Below are 17,737 nucleotides of genomic sequence, written 5' to 3'. Positions count from 1 at the left end.
AGTCCGTCACTGAGGCATTGTAGCATTTGCTCTAGTCAGTAAAAGCAGTGCTCACAATTGTCTGTAAGTTCAGTTCCTGGAGACCTGACATCCGTGGTCAAACACCAATGTACATAAAATAAAAATTAATTTTTTAAAAAAGAGTATCTGCTACTTTCTAGATTTGGAGGGAGAAGAACTGATTATTGTTCATATAGTGTTTCTTGTCTGGAATATTATTCTACATTTTTCTTTTGATGGCAAGAGATCTTTCGAATAATTTATAAAGAAGGCAGAAGAACTAATTTATGAGGTCTTCTGCATAAGCACATTTAATTATCTCATCCGAATCATTGTCTTTCACCTGGTGTGTGGACAATCCAAAGCTGGACACGAGCATTATGATGCTGTGTCCTCAGGTCTGTCAGACGCTTCACACTCCATTCAGGCATTTGGTAGATGGCTTATATGCATTTCTTCCTGTGTGCTCCCAGATCAGCAGGTCAGAAAGTCCAAGACTGCAACTTCTATCAGATCTTTATGGAAAAAAATGAGAAAGTTGGAGTTCCTACAATTCAACAGTTACTAGAATGGTCTTTTATCAACAGCAACCTGAAATTTGCAGAGGTTAGTGATTCTAACCGGACTTGTACTGCTACTTTATTTTGTTTCTTATCAATGCTAGATATTAAACTCAGGCCTTTTGTACACACTACCCCAAGTGCTGCCCCACTGAACCACACCTAGCTATCACTGTGCTTTAACCAAGAATAGTTTGAAGAAATAGTTAAGAAGACACTTTTTTTTTTTAATGGTATTCTAACTTTGTTTCTTTTTAAAGATATCCGCTTAGCTGAAGTTGGAATGTTTTGGATTTGGTTTGCAAAGGGAACAAAAGCTAATTTTTAAGTTTAAAGTAGCTTAATGCAAAGATATGTGTGCATACATGTTTATGTTTTCAGTTGTCATTTTTCCCATGCATAGTATCTAAACATGTCAAAGGTAATGTTATTTTTTCTCCCTCTATTAAGAGATAAAATACCAATAAATTCTTGTGTATGGGTTTGCTAATGAATGCAATAGAAACGTCTCTTTGACTGTCAGAATGTGTGATCTCTGCAGTGCATGCCGTGGTCTGTCTTGTCATGTTCGTCTCTGGCGGAGTCTGGAAAATCTGTAGCTTATTGCTGCTCTGCATCCACACTGCACATTCACAAGTGGGCTCTGCTTCATGGGCCAACAGCCCTGCTGAAACCACTACTGGGTTTGACAGCTATGACTATTTCAGTTTCATAGGGAAACTCGTTAGTCCAGGGGTTAGGACTCAAGGCTTTGGACATGCTAAGTAAGCAGTATATTGAGCTAAGTCCCCAGCTCCTTAGGACTTTGGTTTCTTTTTTTTTTTTTTTTTTCTTTTTTTAGGCACCATCATGCTTGATTATTCAGATGCCTCGGTTTGGAAAAGACTTCAAAATGTTCAAAAAAATTTTCCCTTCTCTAGAATTAAATATAACGGATTTGCTTGAAGACAGTAAGTATATGGTCCTTTCTTTGTTTTTTGTTTTGTTTTGTTTTAGAAATAGTTGGCCTGAACTTTTCATTAGTTATGGGTATAGTACTTCTGACAGGTAATTCAGTATTTGAAGAGCTTAGACATACTAACTTAATAATTTGACTGCTAGAATTTATTCTTTAAAAAAAAAGAGGTAAAAATAAATAATTTAAATGCAAATTTACTTACTATCTGACAAGAAATTAGAGACAAGAAATGTTAATAAGAGGGAAGTGGTTAACTGGATTACATGTCTAAACAATAGACCTATGTGAAAACAGTGTGTGGTAGTTATAGTGGAAGGGAAAGCATTGAGAGACTAGATGAGAGAAGCTTGAGATACACGTGTACCTGGGTGCACATACTTATATAAATATTCAGACAGAAAATTGTTACAGAAAGTTCATAATGGCAGTGATTGTTACTTACTTACTTAAGATCATATGTGCTATTAGTCTTCAATACTTACTTTATATCTTTGTACATTTCATGATCAGTAGAACAATTCTAGACTAGGATAACAAAAATGCGTATATGAAAAAAAGTCCTTAAAAATACTACAGATACAAAAAATTAAAATCAAAATGAAATTTTAAGAGGGTCAGAGGGGACTAGGCCTTTCTTCTCCCTAACCCCCAAGCATTCTTGTTTTCAAAGTATAGCTTTTACTTTTAACGACAGAATGTCTTTTTTTTTTTTTTTTTTTGATTTTTCGAGACAAGGTTTCTATGTGGTTTTGGAGCCTGTCCTGGAACTAGCTCTTGTAGACCAGGCTGGTCTCGAACTCACAGAGATCCGCCTGCCTCTGCCTCCCGAGTGCTGGGATTAAAGACATGCGCCACCACTGCCCGGCTCCAGAATGTCTTTTAAAAAGGCTTCTTCCTTCCCTCTTTGCCTAGCTCCCAGGGAGTGTCGCATCTGTGGAGGACTTGCAATGTTCGAGTGTAGAGAGTGCTATGAAGACCCCGACATTACAACAGGGAAGATCAAGCAGTTCTGTAAGACCTGCTGCACTCAGGTAATCCACACTCACTGCACCAGTCAGAGTCAAAGGGCATTTTAAACATTCACAGTAAATGTTATTGCTCATGTCTCTTCTGCCGGTGTGTGTGTGTGTGTGTGTGTGTGTGTGTGTGTGTGTGTGTGTGTAGAATTTGGCTGTGGTGGTCAATGAAAGTGATTAGAGTCTGCCCTTGAAACATGGCATTTAGCTCGCTTGTATTTTCTTCATGGTCCATTTTAGGTTCACCTCCATCCGAAGAGAATGAATCATACCTATCACCCAGTATCACTTCCCAAAGACTTGCCTGACTGGGACTGGAGACACGGCTGCATCCCCTGCCAGAAGATGGAGTTATTTGCCGTTCTCTGCATAGAAACGAGCCACTATGTTGCTTTTGTGAAGTATGGGAAGGATGATTCAGCCTGGCTCTTCTTTGACAGCATGGCTGATCGAGATGGTATTTAAAACTTGTCTTTTGGAGGGAGATGCTTCCTAGTGAGAGCATGTGTTTGTGGTAATAGGGTATTTTGTGAGCAGATTCTTGAAAGGATACCACAGTGGGACGGACTTTATTCTTCAAAGGGTATTACTAATTCTGCTCCTCAAACTAAGGAGCAATACTGTTGTGCCATCTTGGTTTTTATGTGGATTTGTTAAAGAATCCTAGCCATAATCCCAGACTTGGGAAGTAGAGGATTGTGAATCAGAGGTCAGTTTGTATTGCATAGTGAGAACCTGTTTCAATTTGTCCCACCTCAAAAGAAAAAAAAATCCTAAAATTTATTTAGAGCTGATTTTACCATCTTCTTCTTTGCATTTTTATATACAGTAGAGTAGCCATTTATTGAGGACATAAATGCCAAACTCTGTGGGAATCCTTTGGTCATGGAAATCATGCCTGTTTTTCTATTGTCTAAGCTAACGTTAAAGGTGGTGAAGGTTGCATGGTTTGTATTTAACTCAGTCTTCCTGATCTCATGCATTTTATTTCAGGAAGAAACCTTTACTCATTGAGATGTTTTTAGGAAGCTTAGTCATTACTTAGTACACACTTGAGTGACAGGGGTCTTGGTAGTAAGGTACTTGTCACAGTACCTGTCCATACCCCATTTACTCTACAGCTCTTCTTCCAAGCCCTAGTTCCCCAGGTCTTCAGGTGTGACACTTTAATAACCAGAGGCACCAAGTGATGGCTTCTTGACCAGAGGCCCAAGCTGTAGACCAACAGTTCTTCATTTCTGCATAGCTCTGATGCCTGAGGGCACAGCCCACCCGTGTGCGCTTCACTCAGCATTAGCAGCATGACTTTTGGGAACGCACCTGGGAGAGCGAATCTGATCTTCAGAGCGCATGCGCGTTCTGATCATTAGTATCTAAATCAGCCGTGCTAGAGGTATGCAAGTATGTTCTTAAAACATAGGGAAACAGTAGCGCTCACAATTGGCTTCTAGTGGAAAAGAGTCAGGCTGCTAGTGTCTGGGAAGGACAGAAAAGTCTGAGGGGCCTAGAGTAGCAGCCTGCAAATCGGGACTGCAGCTTTTTCTAAGTGCCTGTCCTTTTACCAGGTTGTTTGTTTGTTTTTTTTTTTTTCACTTTTCTCTGCTTGAACCTTCTCAGAAGCCAATAAAAGTAGACCATAATTGTAGAAACTGAAAGTCAAACAAAGTTTTGTTTGTTTGTTTGTTTTGTTTTGTTTTTTCTTCTGGGAGTCAGTCTACACTAAATTCTAGGATAGTAAAATTGTTCTGGTTGGACAGGCTGCCAAGAGGACTTAGAAGTTCGCTGCCCTAATGAGAGCTCTCTCTCTCTCCCTAGGGGGTCAGAATGGCTTCAACATTCCACAAGTGACACCCTGCCCCGAAGTGGGAGAGTACTTGAAGATGTCTCTGGAGGAGCTGCACTCCTTGGATTCCAGAAGGATTCAAGGCTGTGCACGCAGACTTCTTTGTGATGCGTACATGTGCATGTACCAGAGTCCCACCATGAGCTTGTACAAATAACATGTCATCTTAAAGGGGCAGAGGCCAAGCACATAGCTTAACACCATGTTTCTTCCAGCTGGCACCCATTGCCGGCAATGGGTGTCTTTTGTGTTGATGGCCCTTTAGCAAAGGATTTCTGTGTTTTTAAACAAATTACTTTTGTGTTCTTGAAGTATTTAATAAGCATTTTGCACTCTAGGAAGTATGTTTTGTTTGTTTTTTAAAAGTTTAAATGAAGTTTAGTTTAAATGAAGTTAAGTTTTGTTTTCTTTAAGTTTATTGAGTTTATTGCATTGATAATATAATATTTTTGGAAAGATACAATTTTAATTGTGACGTCTAAAATCTTTTAGTTTATTGAGGATGTAAGTAAATATTTCTTCTTATGGACCAAGGATATTAAATCATTTTTCTTTTTTGATTGCCTTGAGGAAGAAATAATATGGTTTTACTGAGTCTGCCTTTATTCCAGTTTTTGAAGGTGTGCTGAGTTTGTTAATTTTTCTTATATAGTGCTGATTTCCTGCATGTCTGTATTTTGCCAAGTTTCTGTGTTCCTGTAGCAGTGGTCAGAACATGCTGAAATTCCTTTCATGGTGTTATTTTCTATTTGTTCTGGTTTTGAGACAAATGAGTAACTTTGTTATAAAATGTCCATTTTTGGTGTCAACTTGGAGGATTAGGGGAGAGAGCAATTGGAACATCTCAGTGATAACTGTTAGCAGGCAGGTTTCCTTAAGTATTCATGGAGCAAGGCACGGTGACTCATGTGGCTGGAGTGGTAATAGTTAATGTATTCTTATACAGGTCACAGCACAGAGAAAATAAAGTTGGCTTAGAGATATTACTAATATTTTCCTGAAAAGATCTATTAGGTTTGAAGGCTTCAAAGACAACTTCTCTTTGTGTTAATATGGGATCAAACAATGCTATTGTCTGTAGCAGTCATTCTATTTAAGTGTGAATAAGTGGATATTGACTCTGTGTTTATCTTTGTTTACATATGAACTTATATATTAAGTACATTTGGTATGTGTACCTCAGCGCCCTATTCTTAGAGGAATTAGCAGTCTTTGGAATGTGCATAAATCTTAGAGGGTTTTCGATGGTACTTACTTGGATATTTCCTTCCACCCTATTTCTATAGAAATAGAGGCTCTGGGAGCCAAAGAAATAGACAAAATTCTCGTGTTGAAGGGGAAAAATAAACCACTGAATTGATTTCTCTCTACTAATTAATAATGTAAACATTTAACTTCTGAGAAGATTTTTCCTGTACCACCACACTACCAGATGACAGGTCTTTATGTCAGAAGTAGGATATCCTTCTCAGAGTAGATAGGTCATGAGACCTCTGTTTAAAAACAAGACTGCCCTCCTTGGGCTTGGTGATCCGGCAACACTCCCAGTGCTTCACCAGGGAGATGGTTGTTTAGTTCCCTAATGCAGCTGGGATAGGTGGAGAAGATGGAATGGTGGAAACTGGGGAGCAGAAAGGGGCCTGAGGAGGCAGTGAGCCGCCCATCACAGCAGAGGGCAGGACTTGTGGAGGCAAACTTCTGTGGCTTTGGGCCTTGGCCCTCTTATCAAGATGTCAAAGTGTGACTTCCTGGCAAGGAATTAGGCTCCTGTGTGAGCTGTTGTCAGTTGTCTCAGGTGGGGGACTGGCTGGAGTTGTTGAGGGTCTATGCTTTGTCTTATTCTAGATCCTAAAGGGTTTCTCTTGGGCCCAAATGTGGTGACAAGCTGAGCAGCAGAGATGGCCAGGAGTAGTGAACAGTGGGAATATTGGGGATAAACCTTTGCTGGTGGGTGGCCTTAAATGGCATTACTTTATCCTCAAGAGTACCGCAGGGTCCTGGCCACTCTCCTGGCAGTGCTGACCGTTTAGTGTCATCAGATTTTGGTTCTCATTTTCTTCCTAACGGATTTGAGGGAGAAGGTCTGTTGATGTAGGGATGATCTTTCCAGGCACCGTAGGCCTCTGCACAGTTCTCTTGTGCTTTTAAATACTGTTGATGTTCACTAGTTATTCATTCTAAAGGGATTATGCGGGAGACACAGCTTCTTTGGTTTTATATTATGAAATAGCCTTGTATTGTGGGATGTTAACTCTGGAGAGTCGCCCTCATACTCAAAGTATTCATTAAAAAAATCCCCTGATACTCCCTAGGGGTGTGTGGCTATTATCAGGCTGACCCAAAGGAACACATTTTGTATTCCATTTCCTTTACTTGTATCTTGTTAAAAATTTTTCCCTGAAGAATATTCTTTTGTTTATGAAAACATGAATAACATTGTATAAAACAGTCCCTTTCTGTCAGAATGCTCCAATGTAGCCTTAATTTTGTTAAACGAGACGATTGAAGTGCTGCTGTGGAAAGAAATGTACCATGTACTATTTCTGTATCATTAAAACGCAGTTTTTATGGTTCTTTCTCTTTGATTTCTTTAGCGGAAGGGTCTTGGGTTGGGGGAACATAGAAGTTGGTTCTTCATCAAGCTTCCAGGCACACATTGTGTCTAGGGCATGTTTTAGGGTGTCGCCATTTGACTCTGGGCCATAGCATGGCCTCTACCCACTCTGAATATGTGCTGGCTATGGCTCATCACCACCATCTCTAAGCCTCCAGACACAGCTTACTCCTCCCAAGATGCTATTTCACCTGCAGGTATGTGGTCCAGAGCTGTGTGTTTCACAGGGTGCGTGCTGGGCCTAAGAACTGCCAAGGATGTGGCTGCTTCTCTGTAATGCCCAGGGAATGATCCCATGACATTTTAGGAACTGGTTTTTACTCCAGGCTTCTTTTAGATAATAAAATGCATGAGAAGTCCTCCTTCCTTGGAGACTAAGCCCCTCACTGCGTACAGGAAGGGACACTAGACTGATCTGAGTTTTATTGCTGCTGTAGTATGTCAAGGTTTCTGTTTAGAAAACACACAGCTTACAACATGACCGTGCTGGTAACAGCATGCCGCAGCTCTACTTTTTCCTGCTGAATTCAGAGGTTGGCAAACACTTTCAGAGATTTTACTCTTGCATTTGGGCATATTGATGTGACAGGCATTGCACTGCCCATCTGTGTATACGAACAGTCAAGTGAAGATCCAGTCTTTGCTGAAGAAAGCTGACCTAGCCAGAGGAACTCCGAATCTACCCTTGACTTATGACCAGGTTCCCTGACACAGTCTGAAGAATGGGACACACTGTCAGTAAGGGGTTTCCATCCTGGCTAGAGGTCGGGTCTGCACAAGGATGTTTTCCCATGGTGCTCATGGCTGGACGTAGGCCCATGGGAATATCCAAAGGTGACTCAGAGGTATTTGTCTCTTGTGCAGCCAAGTAGGAACCACTTATGGACAGAGTTTTTCAAGGGAAGCAATCCTCACATCATCCCTTCTGGGAACCTTCTGCTCCAGTGGAAGACAGGCTGTGGGTGAAAGTTCCGGAGGGAAGTAGAAAAGTATGGGAAAGCTGCTGACTCAGCCTTTGAAGAAAGGTAGGGGAGGTGTGTGTTGGATGTAGGAGAGTTGAGTTTAGTTTGAATAAAGAATACTGTTGGGGCAGGAGAGATGGTTCAGTGGTTAAGAGCACTGGCTGCTCTTCCCCAGGACCTGAGTTCAAACCCCCTACACCCACATGCTGGCTCACAGCCATTGGAAGTTCCATTCCCAGAGGAATTTTCTGGACTCTGAAGGCAACATCGGTGCACAGAAATACATGGAGGCAAACACCTATGCACATAAAAGCAAAGATTAAAAAATTTAGAATACCAATATGGGCACTGTGAAGATGCTATGTGTTTTGTTTGAGAAACATTCCAAAGTGTGTGTGAATTCCACGTGTTGTTTCTGATGTCATTCAAAAGAACAACCCACCAGTTATGGGGAGCAACAGTTTGTGACAGTTCCCTGCCTGTCTTCACCTGTTGGTAAACAGCAGGTCTCAGTGGCCTGCCAGCCATGGTGGGGAACAGCTTTACAGTGTTCAGTTTTGATGGAAGGGGTTGTTCCTGGGATCTGATTACAGCCGGGAGGTGATTGAAGACTGACCTGCAAATTATGGGAACTGGGTGATTTCACTTAGCAAGGAGCTCTTGTTACAAGAGGGACTAAAATCTGCAAGGATTTTATCAGTCGACACTACTGCTTCTCAAGACTGTATGTCACTGTGGTGGGCTCTGCTTGGTGGCCGGTTGGTCTCACCAGCCTGTGGAATATACGCTTCCCAGCTCTGTGCTCCACTAGCCACAGAGGATCAAGGCTGTTAGGGGTTGTCATGAGGTGTGACACAGCAGGCAGACCTGCTAAGTCAGAGGTTCCCCCAGAGAAGCATTAGGGGAGGTCTTGAAGACAGCGACTGCAGGCCTGGAGGATGGGAAGCTGAGCTCAGAGTGTGGGGGACATGGGAGCAACCCTGATGGTTTCCTCTGCTTGTTTTGTGGCAGACTCCATACCGTGGCCATTGCAAGCTATCAGAGCTCAGCAGCTGGAACTGGAAAGGGGCACAGAAGGGTTCTTCAGAAAAGTGCAGAGCATGTCCACTCCAAATGCTAGGGTCCGGACCAGGGCTCTGCGCACTGCTGGGAAGCGGGCCTAGCCCAATACCGTTTTCCCAAGTGGCAGTGTGGTGGGCGCGATCATACCCACTCACCTATTCTGTGTGGGTCTGGCAACAGCAGAATTGTGGAACTTTTACAGAAAACTTGAGGCCTGCACAGCCTAAAGTATTTACTCTCTGGATAGTTCCAGAAATGTCTACCCGCTGCTGTTACGGCTTTATAAGACAGATACGTAAAGGAAGGGTTGAGTCTCTAAAGGCTGGTCGTCTTGTACATGTAATTAATTATGTATCTCTCTCCTTGTCTCCTCTCTCTCTCTCTCTCTCTCTCTCTCTCTCTCTCTTTTTCTCTCTGTTTGAGGCAAGGTCTCATTCAATAGCCTAGGGTGAACTGGAATTTGCCATAATCCTCCTGCCTCGGTTTTCTGAGTTCTGGGATTACAGGTGTGAATCAAGTTAAACCTGCCTCGGTTTAACTTCCATAACGGATGTGTTAAAGACATAGCCCACTGCTGTCCATCCCTGAAGATTTAACTCTCGCTTCTCAGGGGCCCCTTGCGTGCATTCTTGTTTACCACGGACTCCTCCAATGCCCTGCACGGAACGTTCCCCCTGCCCTCTTCACCCTCCTAGAACATTTGCTCTGACCTGTTGTTTGCTGCGGTCTCAGAACTGGCAGCAGGGCCTTCTCTGGTTCTGTGGTCCCTGTCCTGCTAGCCTGACACAAAGCAGGCGCTCAGAGGCTTGAATGGGGGCACGGAGCAGTTAGCCCCTTATCAAGATAAGCCGTTCTATTTACTATTGTGGACACAGTCAGAATCGGATCACTTTCAGTCCTTTTGAGAAAGTACAAGAGGCTCCCATCGCCAGCTGCCCCATGACACATGTTCATGGAGACATCGCAGATGGTCCCCAGAAGGCTTTCCGCAGATGTCGAACGAAGCCATGTTTATAAAGTGCTTGATCGCGATTCCTGGTGCTTAGAAACTCCTCACTAGAGGCAGCCGAAGCGGCAACATAGTGGAAATACAATTCCGAACTTAGCCTTGCAAGACTATTTAACCCCCCCCCCCCCCCCCCCCCCCCCCCCCCCCCCCCCCCCTTTCAGCCTCTACTGCCTCAGCAAGTCTTCATGCTGCTTGGTAAAATTCGGATTCCCTAAGCATCTTGTCCTGCGGCAGCAGCACCATCTTGTGGTTACATTAGGTTATGACAAAATACATGATCGCTCCCAAGTAGTCAGCCCCCGTCAGACTGTGGGTGTGGAGGGATCAGGTGATGTTGGAAGCTAACCTGGCCTTGGGGGCTATGTGACACATCCTAAATGACACGCAGGAAGTCTTAAGCTTCCCCCGTGTGACTTAAAGGCAGATGGTGGTTCTGGCCGTTTCTGCTGCCTCTGTCCTCTTTCCTAATTGGCTCTGCCCTAGTTCTGACTCCAGCTGGAGTTTTCTGGCGCCTCTAAAGTCGCATTTGAAATGAGTTAGCGCCATCTACTGGGAGAACCCAGGAAGACAGGTTGGGGAGTCCCAGCCCAGGTCTGAAGAATGAATCTTGTAAAGATGGAAGGTCACGCGTGTTTCTTATATTTGGATAATACCTTAAAAAGTATTTTGTTTTGTTTGCTTTGACTATTCTAGTTGTGACCTCCCCCATTACTGAATATAAACTCAGGTTCACTTGTGCAACAAGTTGGCTGACTTCGTCACTCTCTGCTAGTTCACTTTAAAAATGGTGTTTTAAAACTTCTGTTTCCAGGAACCTTTTTACTAACCAAGAAACTATCTTTTTCCTTTTTTTTTAAACTGTGGACTACCTCCATTAATGAGTTGCAAAAGGCAATTTTGTAATCAAATTCATTTAAAATATAATATCGTAAAACAAATAAAATGATTTGTTTTGATTTGATAATGCTTCATTAACACTTATATTTTTTATTTCAAGTTGCAGCATTAGTTGTTAAGTTAGAGAATCAATAGAATATGCAGTTTCCAGCTTACTCTTTAAAGATACCTGGTTTTAGAAAAAATTACTTTAAAAATAAAATAGCTGTGAAATGGTTTTGGCCAGAGTTTTGCATTTTAATGAGATCCTCAAACAATGACTCACTGCTTTTTGACTGCCTCAACCTCTGGGAACAGTCTCAAGAATATCTTTGTAATAAGGCTTTATGCCCCTTATTTTTCAAGACCCTTCTAGAATTTGTCTGTTCCTTTTGTTTTTGTTGCTTTGCTTTTTCAGACACAGAAACATACCTCATCACCTCACTTCTTAGAACTGATTAGAAATAGTAAATTGGAAAGCAAGGAGGCCACAAAAAGAGTCAAAGACAGACTGCAGGAAACCACAGAAAATGGCTGATTGCAAGAGGGACAGTATAGTATAGAGTATGATTTGTAGAACACAGGAAAGGGAGTCAGAGGACAGGATGGAAAGCTTTTCAATGAAATAATAAACAGACATATATTTTGAGGCTCACTAATAATAATTTATATTCCTAATGATTCTTAGCGATTGAGAAAAAAGTAATTTTCTTTCTTGAAAAATGCTGACATATTAATAGCATTTTAGTAAAACAAAACAAAACAACAACAAAAGACCAAACACTTTATCTTGGTGCCTCAGAGGCACAGAGCCACATTAAAGGGTTGTGTAGTTTCTTTGGTGCTTTTTTTGAGGGATTTTGTTTATGTGGGGCTAAGATTGAGGTGTCCACAGGTGTGTTGTGTAAGTGGCAGCTATAGATTGATTCCATTTCTGTTGAAGTAGACAGTGCCCTCAAGTGGAGTTAAAGACACATTACAAAAGGAAGCAGAAAGAGGAGCCGCTCAAGCTGCCATGGCCTTCATCCATCTTCACCAAATATCGCACAGATGCTTTAAGTGATGGTGGATTGGAGGAGTGCTGACTTTAGCCTGTCTCGGGTGATTTGTGTCTCTCATTTGGGCTTACAGAGGGACAGACTTGTGAAAATGTTACCGTGATGGGACACTTCATCACCTAAAAGTGTTTTCTAAGGGAACTGTTACTGTGTGTTGAATTGCCAGGTTGCTTAATCATTGAGTCAAATAAATACAGTTTGATGCTTTAGTTTTAAGTTTATTTGATTTGAATTACAAGAATAAAATGCTTACATAGTATAATGTTATTAATTTCTGCCTATAAGCACAGGGCTGGAGAAGGATATCTCTGTCTCAAAGAAGGATGAAACAAACATGAACTGTATTTGTGAATCAAGTAGCTATATTCTTATGGTAGAGATACATGGAAACCATTCTTTTCATGGAGATAATTAAATAAGTCCTTAATTATAAGGAATGAAATTGAGTTTTTAAAATTTTTCTTTGGCAGTTAGCCTCTATGCCATGGGTTTCTAAACTGGTTTATAATACCTGGCATGGATTCCCTCTACCAGAGCAGGCCTCACATTCAATAGAGCATGGTTGACTGAGTCCATCACAGTCTTGCCTGCTTGGTTAGTATTGTAGTCCATAGGATTCCCAGCTGGCCAAGACCACTGACGTCCCATTCTGCCAACCCAGCCTGCATAGCACCTTTCAGCACTGTGAAAGCTAGCCAGAGGAGGACGTGTCCATCCCAGCTCTAGCTTCATTTCTTGGTTTCTCTGTATCTTACAGCTAAGGAATGTGGTGTCATTAGTAATAGAATCTCGTTATCTAGTTGTGGTTGGCAACCAAGAGGACTGGCAAGAGTCTGGACTGTCTTGGGGGCATTTGGAAGCTCCCTGCCTAACAATTCTTAAGGAGGTATTTCTACATCTGACACTGGGTGGGATTTTCGTTTAATAACCATGACTTCCAGGGGTAGCATTATTTAGTCAAGCAGGATATCTCCCTTATAAAGCTAATTTTCTTTTAACTTATATTTCTAAATTGCCTTATGAAATAGTATATATTTGGCTGGAAAAATCCCTTAGCAAGTGAAGGTGCTTGCTGCCAAGCCAGATGACCTGAATTCGATTCCTGGAGCTTACACGGTGGACAGAGAGAACCAATTCCTGTGTTGTCCTTGTACCTTTACATGTGAACTGTGGTATTTGTGTGTAACAAGAGTGGACAACTTTGCCTTGCTCCTGATTTAGTGAGATAGCTTCAAACTTTTCTCCATTTAGCCTGGTGTTGACAATGGGCATGTCATTTACAGCACTTGAAGTTATGTTGTTTTAAGTCATTAGTTAAAGTTGTCTTTAAGAATGAGGCTACAAATTGTAAAATTATTTTTCTAACAGTTTTAAATGCAAGTTAGAGCTGGAAAATAATCACTTGTATGTTCTTCCCTTTATACATATTTAAAACTGTGGTATAGAGTGAACAATTTATAGATATAAGCATTTATAATTCAGTATAATTTTTTTTTTTGGTTTTTTGAGACAAGGTTTCTCTGTAGCTTTGGAGCCTGTCCTGGCACTAGCACTTGTAGATCAGGCTGGCCTCGAACTCACAGAGATCCGCCTGCCTCTACCACCCGAGTGCTGGGATTAAAACATTGCGTCACCACTGCCCAGTTTATAATTCAGTATAATTTATAGACATAATCATCAAAATCAGATTGAACTAAAAATCTTAGAGCAATGTAATATAGTCATATGTCATCATTGCATTGTCCAACTTTTGATCTACAAATCATTTCCTAACATATATATGTGTATATATATACACTCAAGATTATATTTAATACTTGTGATTGTAAGAAATAAAATAGTAGTTATAACTAGTATAGTTAATATCTCCTTGTCTAAGCACAAAAGGTATGTGAAAATGAAATTGAGTGGCTAAAGGGATTGGTCAGCACTTAAAAGTGTGTACTGCTCTTCCAGAGGACCTGAATTCAGTTCTCTTCACCCATGGTGGGTGGCTCACAACTGCCTATAACTCCAGCTGCAGAGGATCTAACCGCCCCCTTTTGGCCTCTGGGAGTACACACATGTGCCATACAGTCAACAGAGATACAACATATATGTGTAAATAAAAATAAAATGTATAAAAAATAAAATTGAGGAGATAATGTTCCATTACCAGAATGAAGCATATAGATAAATGAATTGTGGATAAAGTTTCAGAATGTAATATTGTCATATTTTTAATTGATAAAAGATGTTCGATACTGTAATGTGTTACTTTCTAAGTTACATGTTTAGAAATAGCCTTTTTAATTTATAAGATTATGTGTATTTTCTCAAATATTGTATCTTATTCATTCATGTTAGACAGAAATGCTACTTTGTAAAGTTTAAAAAAGTCTCAGAGTCTGTATATTAGGGTAATCTTAAAGTTTTTGTTAGATTCTATCTAATTTTATAATTTTGGAAAAGTTGTTATTGTTTCTATGGATGCTTTGTAGCTGGAGTTCTTTAAAAAAATGCAGTTACGGTGGACACAAGTCATATGAGTCGTTTAGCTCATTGAGATATTTATATAGTCAAATGAGATTTTAAAACATCTTTAGTTTGATTTTAAGATTGTATTGAGTAGAGTCTAAAGTTTGTTTTGCTTGTTTGCCAGGCACTTTGAATTGCTGTCTTTTTACAGCATGGACACCAGGTTGTTAACAACTTGCTTTAGGATTCCAGTAACTTCATTTTTGGGGATTTTATGACAGATTTGCTAGTGGCTCCTTTTTGTGAGTTGATGTTCTGAAGTTACTGTCACAATGAGTTCAGGCCTATGGAGCCAAGAGAAAGTTACTTCACCTTACTGCGAAGAACGGATTTTTTTATCTGCTTCTTCAAGAATGCAGTGTAACAGACAAACAGACACAGAAACTCCTAAAAGTACCCAAAGGAAGTATAGGACAGTACATCCAAGACCGTTCTGTGGGTCATTCAAGAGTTCCTTCTGCAAAAGGCAAGAAAAATCAGATTGGATTAAAAATCTTAGAGCAATCACACGCAGTTCTATTTGTTGATGAAAAGGATGTTGTAGAAATCACTGAGAAATTTACAGAGTTACTGTTGGCAATTACCAACTGTGAGGAGAGGCTCAGCCTATTTAGAAACAGAATTCGACTAACTAAAGGCCTCCAGGTAGATGTGGGCAGCCCTGTGAAAGTACAGCTGCGATCTGGGGAAGAGAAATTTCCAGGAGTTGTGCGCTTCAGAGGACCGTTATTAGCGGACAGGACAGTGTCGGGGATTTTCTTTGGAGTAGAATTGCTGGTAAGTTTGCTAGGACATTTGAGAGAGAGAAGGAGAGAGAGAGAGCGTATGAGAAAGTGAGTGTGCGCGTGAGCGAGAGACCATGAGCACATATTTTCCCCTTTATAAGATTTGTGTTTTATGTTTGTTTGTTTTTAGTACAGTTCTCAGGATGGACCTCAGGACCCTCTGCCTCTGAGCTATAGTCCAGCTCCCAAATTTATTTAATGATAAATTGAGAGGATATAAAGACAATTGCCAATTGTAATTATAAACACTTAAAAAATTGTGAACTATCTTGTGATAGTACCCACAAGATTCCCAGTTCTTAGTGTATGCTTCTAAGTATAACAGTTTAGAGGTAAAATTTTTGAAGTGTGTTGCAGCAATTTCAGTTTGCTCATGCTTATCCCCAGAATGTATAAACTGCCTTGGAACTTATGTGCCGTGGCAACATATCTAAGAATTCTATATTCCAAACTGACTATTGGTTCACATTTGGACACTCTCAGGAGTAGAGAGAGGTCGCGCTTTACTTGCTTCTTGATTTGGCTTTTCGAGCAGTGAAATAATTAGGCTGTGACTGCCAGCTATGGTATGTACTAGCAGGGTTGCCAGCTACTTAACCTACATCAAGTTCTCCTAACCTGTTCCTCATCTGTGAAGTGCTTAGAGCACACATGGCTTATAGTAGTTGTACGGTGGATGGCTGTAGATGGTTACAGTTTGTTCTCAGTAAATGGAGCTGATGCTGCTGTTTGGTTAAAGTTGAATGCCTGTTCATGACAAAAGTCGTGGTAGTACTATGTCGTAAATTTAATCCTCACTCTTTCTCAAAAGAATTATGATCTGAAATTATGAGTTAGTTTCATCATCAGATACAGCTTCTTTATTCTTTAAACACCCTAAACCCAACAGCAGCTGCTAGTCATATTTCATATTATGGATATAATTTAGAGTTTTTCCAAAGTAATTTCCTGAAATCCCTTTAATGGATAATCTTTTTATATGTCTTTTTAAAAAAAACTTTGAAAACTAGGAAGAACATCTTGGCCAAGGTTTCACTGATGGGGTATATCAAGAGAAACAGCTTTTTCAGTGTGATGAAGATTGTGGCGTGTTTGTGGCATTGGACAAGCTGGAGCCCATAGACGATGATGACAATGGAATGGAAAGTGATTTTGCAGCCGTAGGGGATACCATGCAGGCTGAACCTCCCCCTTTGGAAAAAAACTCCAGAGTATCTTTGAAGGTCGGAGAAAGTGTTGAATCTGGAAAAGTAATATTCTGTGATGTTTTGCCAGAAATAGAGAGTCTAGGATATTTTGTTGGTGTGGACATGGTAAGGATTTTTTGAGTTTTATTATTGTGAATATATATATTAATTTTATTATTAATTTAGGAATAAATTGAACACTTTGTATTCTTCAAATTTACAGTATTTTAAAGAAGATATTCCAGTTTGTCTTTCGTACAGGAACATTACAGTAGGAATGTGAGCAGAAACAATACATTTCCCAAATTTTTTCGTGTTTTAAGAAACTGGGATAATAATCTCAGTCTTTTAATTATCCTTATTTTAACTGACCAGTAGACAAAAACAAAAACCAAACCAAAACAATAAAACAAACTGACATTTCTCTGACTAAGTCCAAATATATTGTATGATACTGTGTTTTCCTTTAATTTAAAAATACTTTTGATACTTTTTGTATATTTGCTAAAGTTTAATTAATTTTCTCATAATAATGAATGTAGAAAGTTATTAATAGAAAATACTCAGGAAAAGAACCATACTGCTTTTTGAGTTGACAGAGTATTCCCACAGGATTTTCACTGTCTAAAAACTGTTTTCTTATTGCGGCAAACTGTGTAGAAGAAAGGCTCCAGTGTAACCATGGTTACACTAACAGTTCAAATCATTTGGCATATTCTCATCATGGCCTCTCCACTGTCTGTCTACAGAACTTTTTCATCATCCTGTGCTGTGCTCTGTTTCGATTAAATAAATTCTGCCCAGTTTGCCCATGCGTGGTAACTACAGACTGGGTGTTTGCCTGCTGTAGGTACCTCAGAAGTGAGGTCATATGGTATAATATGACTCCTTTTGTTTGTGTCACTCATTTTATTACTGAATAACCATACTCGTTAACAATGGATGCATTCCAGTGCACATAGTGAATTAACGTGGCCCTAAGAGAATGAGGAGAAAGAAGTTGAGAACATTTTTATCTTAGACTGAAAGTATAGGCAAAAGTTCATTATGGATAAAGGAGATTCCTTCATAATTGTTCTTACCAGGGTGTGTTGGGAGAGGATTATGAGCAGCAGACTCACACAGTGAATATTTTTAATAATCATTTTTATTTATTCATAAATGCTCTACAGAGATGGTTGGGTATGAATGTTCCAGTGTGTTTCTGTTGCCTTGTACTTAGAAATTGTGTAAGATGGCTCATTAGTTAGGTACAAAATAAGAATTTGCCAGACTCTCGCTATGTGAAAT

General features: G+C 40.2%; 2 protein-coding genes across 2 annotated transcripts in view; both read left to right on the top strand.

Moving 5' to 3' along the window:
* LOC121447026 (ubiquitin carboxyl-terminal hydrolase CYLD-like) overlaps positions 1 to 6,950 on the top strand; it is a 37,927-nt gene extending 30,977 nt beyond the window's left edge. The window contains exons 14-18 of the mRNA XM_041650007.1: positions 474 to 606; positions 1,402 to 1,510; positions 2,431 to 2,549; positions 2,775 to 2,991; positions 4,350 to 6,950. Coding sequence (XP_041505941.1) covers positions 474 to 606; positions 1,402 to 1,510; positions 2,431 to 2,549; positions 2,775 to 2,991; positions 4,350 to 4,534 — 763 coding nt within the window. The 3' untranslated portion in view covers positions 4,535 to 6,950. The remainder of the gene's footprint in view (positions 1 to 473; positions 607 to 1,401; positions 1,511 to 2,430; positions 2,550 to 2,774; positions 2,992 to 4,349) is intronic.
* Positions 6,951 to 14,747: 7,797 nt separating this feature from the next.
* LOC121446980 (ubiquitin carboxyl-terminal hydrolase CYLD-like) overlaps positions 14,748 to 17,737 on the top strand; it is a 61,803-nt gene continuing 58,813 nt past the window's right edge. The window contains 3 exon segments of the mRNA XM_041649926.1: positions 14,748 to 14,807; positions 14,809 to 15,252; positions 16,271 to 16,573. Coding sequence (XP_041505860.1) covers positions 14,748 to 14,807; positions 14,809 to 15,252; positions 16,271 to 16,573 — 807 coding nt within the window.

The sequence above is a fragment of the Microtus oregoni genome, unplaced genomic scaffold (genome assembly GCF_018167655.1).
Source record: "Microtus oregoni isolate MIOR12 unplaced genomic scaffold, Mior012 000004F_ref0000308, whole genome shotgun sequence".
NCBI lineage: Eukaryota > Metazoa > Chordata > Mammalia > Rodentia > Cricetidae > Microtus > Microtus oregoni.
Note: the sequence above shows the minus strand (reverse complement) of the source record. Positions and strands in the feature narration are given on the sequence as shown.